Here is a 7,539-nt window from a genome sequence, read left to right as displayed (position 1 = left end):
ACATTTCCGTCACGCTTGAGGTATTCGGCCAATCACAACGCACTGGATATCTGGCCAATCAGAGCACACCTCGCTTTTCAGACCGATGAGCTTTGTAAAAATCGACAAATAATGTTCTTTTTAGCAACATCATATGACCCCTTTAACATCAATAATAATAATAAAAAAAAAAATGTTTCTTGAGTACCAAATCAGCATATTAAAATGATTTCTGAATGATCATGTGACACTGAAGACTGGAGTAATGACTGCTGAAAATGTAGTTTTGCCATCACAGGTAATTTATTCCTATATTTTATTTTATTTATATTACAGTATATGTATAAAAAAAGTTATTTTAAATTGTAATATTTCACTGTTTTACTGTTTTTACTGTAGTTTTGATTAAATAAATGCAGCCTTTGTAAGTCTAAGAGACTTCATAAAAAAAAAAGTACCTGCCACCAACTTTTGAACATTGGGCCTCATTCATGAAACTCGAGCAGAACAAATTTTTGTGTAAATCGTTGGTAAAGCTGTTCTGACGTAAAATGTGTAAACCTATGTGTAAATGGTGCGTAAAACGTTCTGTGTTCTTTTTGGCAAACTGATGACACTGAATTTTGATGCACTGCCATTATAATCTTTTACAAGTTCGTTTGCTCTGTTTTTGTTTGTTTTTTTTGTAGCTGGGAGTTGATAAACTGTTTAGCTTTGGGTAAAACGCAGCGCTTGTCACTGTCACTTTTTACCCAGCCGTCCAATCAATGGAGGAGGGGCGGGACAAATACGAGGCTACACCGACCAATCATCCTACTTGTACAATAACTGAACAACAATAGAGAAGTTAACATTGCTGGTTACTGCATTTTTATATTCAGTAATATTCTTCAAAATGAGATACTAGTAATGCGTTACTGCCGTGGATATTCCAAATTATAGCAATCAAAGCGTCTCAGCTGAAAAACCGCTGTGCCACCAAAGCGTCCTCCAGCACCACCAGCTAGTCGTTTTCAGAAGAGCGCCTGACATTTTTCAGCTGGCTAAAAACGCTTTGGTGGACACACGTTATTGAATATTTATTGTTAGGCATATGGCCTATTAGTCTTTTGTTGCATTTATGCAATATACTGGAGCCAAACCTAAGAAAGTAGACCAGAATATTCCACTGCGTTCCTGGACACGCAATTTGCGTAGCTGTAATTCATAGGCGGGGATTATGGTAATTGTGAATGAGCGTGCACGAGCGCCCTATTTACGAATCATTGGAATTCATTAATATACGCATGTTTAACTATCAAATCGGAAGTTTACGAAGCGTTTGTGAATCCGGAGGAGAGTTTTCGGGAAGGCCCGTTTTACGCGCAAATTACTCAGAATTTACTCCTATATTTACGAATGTTTCATGAATGAGGCCCATTGTGTGCATAATAGGAGTCCTTGTCTTCTATTGATCAAGCAAACAGATAGCCCTGCCCCAAACTCACGCCATTGGTTAAGCCTGTGTACCTCCAAATTACCCATAGTTTGCATATTAAGATGAATATTTAATCTCCCAGAGAATTGCACATTTCACTTTAAATTTAAAATTCATTTGGTCTAAGCATAAAGGAGACATTTAGCAATACTTCTCAAAAATCATTCATACAGTAGATGGCACGCTCAGCCTAGAAATTAAATATGGGTCAAAACCTAAATATCATTCCTGTCTGTATACAGGTGCATCGCAATAAATTAGAATGTTGTGGAAAAGTTCATTTATTTCAGTAATTCAGCTCAAATTGTGAAACTCGTGTATTAAATAAACTCAGTGCACACAGATTGAAGTAGTTTAAGTCTTTGGTTCTTTTAATTGTGATGATTTTGGCTCACATTTAACAAAAACCCACCAATTCACTATCTCAACAAATCAGAATACTTCATAAGACCAATGAAAAAAAGTGAATTGTTGGCCTTCTGGAAAGTATGTACACATGTGAGTCCACCTGGCTCTTTCCCAGAGCTTAATGTCTCTGTGTCAGCGTATCTGTCTGTCAATCTAGTAGGCCCATCTGTATCGGTGGTGGGTTGAGGACGAGGGAGCTTGTTCAAAGGTGTCGTGTTCCTAAAGTTCTGGTCTGTCAGGCTCTGTTCTCTCTTTCAGCCCTCATTACTGTTGCATAAGCCTTCAACCTGTACACAAAATCCCCCTCTGCTGTTTTACATGTGAAGTCTCTCTGTAACATGTCACACCAGGGGCGTAGCCATCATTTCAGAAGTGAGGGGGACAGAAATATCAAGAAATAACCATACATTTTTATTCTATAAGATTTTTTTCCTATGTTTTCCTAATGACAATTTTAAGATATGACTAGAAATTTTTTTTCCATTTTTATCACATATAATATATATTAATATATATTTTCCGAATAAAACATCAGATCATGCACAGACTATCCTGTCTCTTTGAATTTAAATCTATATGTATTCACACCGGCTCTTGAAAACCTCTATGCGAACACACTTGCCCGAAAACGTGCGGGGGACGAATTTACGTGATATTAAAAGTGGGGGGGACACGTCCCCCGCGTAATCTACGCCCCTGTGTCACACACATAAGCCACAAACATATACAGTATGAGGCGCATTTGTCCATGAATGGGGTACAAAATATGGTCTAAAACTATTTAAAAATTAGCGATGTTTTTCTTTTCCAACATGTGATCAGTGAATCAGCGCAACCTTCAGAAAATGTTAAACATCAGCCTTAGGTGATGAAACTAGATATTATATGAGGTTTTATGTTTCATTCATTTAGAGGTTTGCATGTTTTGCAACCCTGTTAACAAAATTTGGGGCATGAATAAATAGTTTTAAACTGACATGTAGTTGGGTTGTAAATAAAGATAAAAATGAACAGACAAAATGTTAAAACAATCAAAATTATGTCAGGATGGGTAATTTGGCATCAAATGTTGATTTGTAGTTAATAAACTTACACTTCCATTCAAAAGTTTAGGGTTAGTAATATTTATTTAAAAGAAATTAATACTTTTATTTTGCAAGGACACATTAAATTGAACAAAAGTGATTGTAAAGACATTTATAATCATTGATAATAAGAAATGTTTCCTGAGCAGTAAATCATCATATTAGAATGATTTCTGAAGGATCATGTGACACTGAAGACTGGAGTAATGGCTGCTTGAAAAATCAGCTTTGATCACAGCGATAAATTACATTTTAAAATATATTCAAATAGAAAAGTTATTTTAAATTGCAATAATATTTCACAATATCACTGGTTTACTTCATTTTTATCAAATAAATGCAGCCTTGGTGAGCATAAGTGACTTGTTTAACGTACTAACACCAATAAAATCTCAGTCCACAAACTTAAACAGTAGTGTGCATTTATTATATGAATTCTGGTTTCTCTCATCTGTAGCACACCATGACTTTGGCAACTTTTATGGCTCCAGCTACGTGGCTGCACCCGATGGCAGCAGATCCCCAGGATTATCCAGAACCCGTGATGGCCTGCTGCTGACAGAGATGGACTTGAACCTAAATCGGCAAGTTGCAGACAAATGGAACTTCAAGGTGGGATAAAAAAAATCACTACATGTTCAACTATACTACAGTATATTCCTTCAGAAAGATATCTCATCATCACCATCACTGTAGGACTAATCACATCCTATAAATACTGAATACGGTTTGTTTCTGGTAGCATCTGTGTGCCATTCACATGTATGAATCTCTCCGTAGATGACTGGAAGGTATGAAATGTACGCAGAAGAGCTCAAAAAAGCCATCCAGCATGACTTCAAACCCAACATTCTTAAGGAGTGAGCTTATAAGGAAAACCGTGCTGTCAGCTGAAAGCCAAACTCTGCAGATGCAGGAGAACCACATTATGTATTAGGGATAAGTCCTTGTACCTCTACTTGAATTTCACAAAATAACTTATATAATTTTAATAATTTATCGGTTCATTTTTAAGGTCAATAATGGAAGGATGCATTTGATTAAAATACAAATACAACTTTTATTAATTTCTGAAATGCTACTATATATTTCATAAAAATAAAGTTTGCCATATCAACATTCCTTATGGTCTTTAAAAAAAAAAAAAAAAGCAGAAGTTGATGTAATCGGGACACCTGATGTCTTAAAAATCAAAGGAAAAAACAACAAAATAACATTTAACCTGAATGATCAAAGATTAAATAACAATTATGGCTGGTGGAACACCATAGTGCAAGCATTTAATTTGTTAGCCATTGTGCAACAAACCATCAACGACTGAACTATTTGAACCACTGAGCAGGCGTAGTGTGTTTACAAGATAGCAAACAGTAAAGTGTTCACAACACTGTGTTCAGACCTTTTCAAACGGTGCACAACACCTTACGGTAAACCTCTAATCCTAGTGTTCCTGTTCTCTCTCAGAGGAATTAAAGGAATTAAAGTTGCTATGTATTATGCCAACACAATGTAATCATGAGAATTAAACTGCATAATATTGTAATTTACACAGAAACAGGTCTAATACTGTACTAGTGCTATGAGTGAGTTTAAAGTGTACTTTATGGTCAAGGTTCACAGAGTTCAGTCGCCCACAAAGCAGCCAAACTCTCTCTTGCTACTCTACATGAGGTTATGACAGAAGTCCAGGTGATTTTGCTCTTGAGGAAACCCCTGGAGAAATGAATCCACGCATATTGCACCTATGAAACGTTTCTTTTTCCCGACAGTGGGATATAATTTAACATGCTGGATTTATCAAATCTTACCGGAGATTTTAAAAACAGCTTTCCTCTTGCACAATAATTAAAAACTTTCACTGTATTCTTAATTAAGTGGCTTCCAAGAGATAAAAAAGAAGAAAAATCAACACAACCCCATGATTTTGCAAGGTTACCCTGAACGAACACAAAATCTTTATCTTTACATGAATGACAAACATTATGTACACTCCTCCTCCACCTCTTACAGTGGCAGAGACTATATAAATCATATGAGCTATAGATAAAAATATAAGTCCACATCACAATAATGATGAGTTACATACACATACCATCTCCCTTTCCTTTCTGCATGAATAATTCATTCTGTGGCCGATGTAGCACCATAGTAATGTTTTGTGCGATGCTATAGCTCTATTGAAGACCATAGCCAGAGGTGAAACATACTACCTGCTATTGGCCAGCAGCGCTGGTCCCTGTGGGCAAAATTGCTACCCAGCCAACCACAGTGGATGCAAAAGGGGTTTTGAACGTGCGTTCATTCAGAAGCGGTCAAGACTCAACCGTCTTTGTAGATGAACAGAATGTCCTCGTCAGTTCCGTAGCTTCTTCTGGCCTCCTCAAAATTACTAAAGCTTGTACAGCACACACCTGGCCATCAAAGAGATGGGCATATGAGACACAGTTTTAATGTTACTGCTATGTGTGAAGATTCTGTATTATCATTAAAGGAATACTTCACCCAAAAATGAATATCCATTGATGAGCAAGTGTTGTAATGCTACATTTCTCCAAATCTGTTCTGATGAACAAATTCATCTACATCTTGTATGACCTGAGGGTTAGTACATTTTCAGCATAAATTCCTTTTTGGGTGAACTATTCGTTTAAAAATAACCGTAATATACACTATAATAAATAAGGCTGTTTGTTCTCAGATATATGTAGCCTCAAAAAAAGTATTTGGAAACTTCAAAATAAATATATATTTCATTACATTAGATAGAAAGTATCCAGATATATTTATTTAAATATCGGAATTCATATTTAACCATATATTTAATGATTTAAACCTTTTATGTGTGTTTTTTTAATGTTTTGCATTGAAATATTGTGCTTGTGCTGTCTTTAAGAATAATGCCAAAACTTCACAATACATACGGTCTGAGTAGGCCGGATTGTTGTAGAAGATGCTGCCGGTTCTACGGTTAAATCCACACACCACTACAAAGTGGCCCTGGTAATCTGGCTTCCTGCAAAAGCACTTCTGACCCACAGGGAGGAAACAGCAGTATTTGACAGGCGTGGAGCACAGCTCACACACCAGCACGACTGCGTTGACCAGCACTATGGCCACATGACCCTGCTCCAGGTGGCTCTGGATCTCCTGAATAGTAACAGAGCTACAAGAGAGAGATGTGATCAGATTTCTTCAAAGCACTGCACAGGTGTGAATAGGTGAGAATATGTTTTAATAGAACTGGAACTATATCGATTAAATGAAATTATACGATTTTGTCTAAATGAATTAAAAAAATGAAACACTAAAAATTAGCATTTTAAATTGATTTTAAGCATCCATGTAGTCCAATCAGTAGAGCATGGCACTAACAACACCAAGGGCATGGGTTAGATTCCCACGAAATGCATGAATGATCAAAAAAAATGTCTTCAATGCAATGTGAATTGCATTAGATAAAAGCGTTTTTAAAGAGGAGTTAAATGTAGGGTGGCCATATGGGCCGTTCATACGGGACACGTCCTGGCCAGGATTTTTATATTCCCTAAAACATCCAAAGTAGTTTGACCAATAACATGCAGATATTGTATATAATCGACCAATCGTGGCGCGTGAGAAGGTGAGATCTACAGAGAACGATCAAAGCGATGCAAATACGCGCACGTTTTTGTTCGTTCGTTCGACTTGAAGCGTCACTGCGCACCGATAATTGAATGACAACAAAGTACCGTGAGAGCACTTCGAAAGCATAAGGAGCCGTCTGCTCTGCTCTCTATAGCTCTCGTGAATGTCATACAACGATCAATCTGCACAGTGCAAACAGCCAAAACTTGGATATTTTAAGCAATATAGAAATCCCAGCAAGGACGCGTCCCGTAAAAATGGCCCGTATGGTCACCCTAGTTAAATGTAAAAATAGGAGGATAGGCATGCATAATTAAATATACAATATCGTCAATAGCAATAAAGTCTTCAATATTGTGCATTGCTGCTTTTTGACCAATCAGTTTCCACGACTTTTCTAGTTGTGCATAATTACTGCATAAACATTTTTTTTAATCATATTATAAAGATTGCATCAGAGCAGAGCAATCAAATATTTTAGCGCCGAGCGTATATATATAATTTAATTGAAAACTAGAAAAATATTATTTCTATTAAATATACACATTTAGTTTTGTTTGTTTGTTGTTTTTTATTTGTATTTTTTTTACAATTGGATTCATTTCCATGTTTTTTCAAGCTTGGAATTTAGTTTTTAATATTTCCATGTTTTCAATGATGATTTTAACCCTGTATATCAGGCACAAAGTGTCAGTATGCACCACAAAAAAAAAACAAAAAAACAGAAACGGTTTTAAATGTGGAAACCTCACCATTTTTTCACCAGGACTCCTTTGCTTTCAGCCTTCAGAAATAGTTCATTCACCCTGTCCTCCTCCATGTCAAAATGCTTTTTGTAGAAAGACTAAAGCAGAAAAATACAGGAAATGGAAAAATTATTCAGATGCCAATGTGATTACTCAACATCTGAGTCGGAACTGATCCTCTGTTTAAAATTACAGCTCAAAATTAAAAAAAAAAAAAAAA

General features: G+C 36.2%; 2 protein-coding genes across 2 annotated transcripts in view; one reads left to right on the top strand and one right to left on the bottom strand.

The window, feature by feature from the left end:
• The window catches only part of LOC107689278 (beta-ureidopropionase-like), a 12,624-nt gene extending 7,837 nt beyond the window's left edge, over nt 1–4,787 (top strand). Inside the window, 2 exon segments of the mRNA XM_016487224.1 lie at nt 3,407–3,561; nt 3,730–4,787. Coding sequence (XP_016342710.1) covers nt 3,407–3,561; nt 3,730–3,813 — 239 coding nt within the window. The 3' untranslated portion in view covers nt 3,814–4,787.
• Nucleotides 4,788–4,868: 81 nt separating this feature from the next.
• The window catches only part of LOC107689268 (protein GUCD1-like), a 5,960-nt gene continuing 3,289 nt past the window's right edge, over nt 4,869–7,539 (bottom strand). Inside the window, exons 4-6 of the mRNA XM_016487208.1 lie at nt 7,326–7,417; nt 5,871–6,112; nt 4,869–5,360 (exon numbers count right to left, since the gene is read on the bottom strand). Coding sequence (XP_016342694.1) covers nt 5,269–5,360; nt 5,871–6,112; nt 7,326–7,417 — 426 coding nt within the window. The 3' untranslated portion in view covers nt 4,869–5,268. The remainder of the gene's footprint in view (nt 5,361–5,870; nt 6,113–7,325; nt 7,418–7,539) is intronic.

Source organism: Sinocyclocheilus anshuiensis, unplaced genomic scaffold, assembly GCF_001515605.1.
Source record: "Sinocyclocheilus anshuiensis isolate Anshui unplaced genomic scaffold, SAMN03320099.WGS_v1.1 scaffold1255, whole genome shotgun sequence".
Lineage (NCBI taxonomy): Eukaryota > Metazoa > Chordata > Actinopteri > Cypriniformes > Cyprinidae > Sinocyclocheilus > Sinocyclocheilus anshuiensis.
This window is presented reverse-complemented; position numbering and strand designations above follow the sequence as displayed.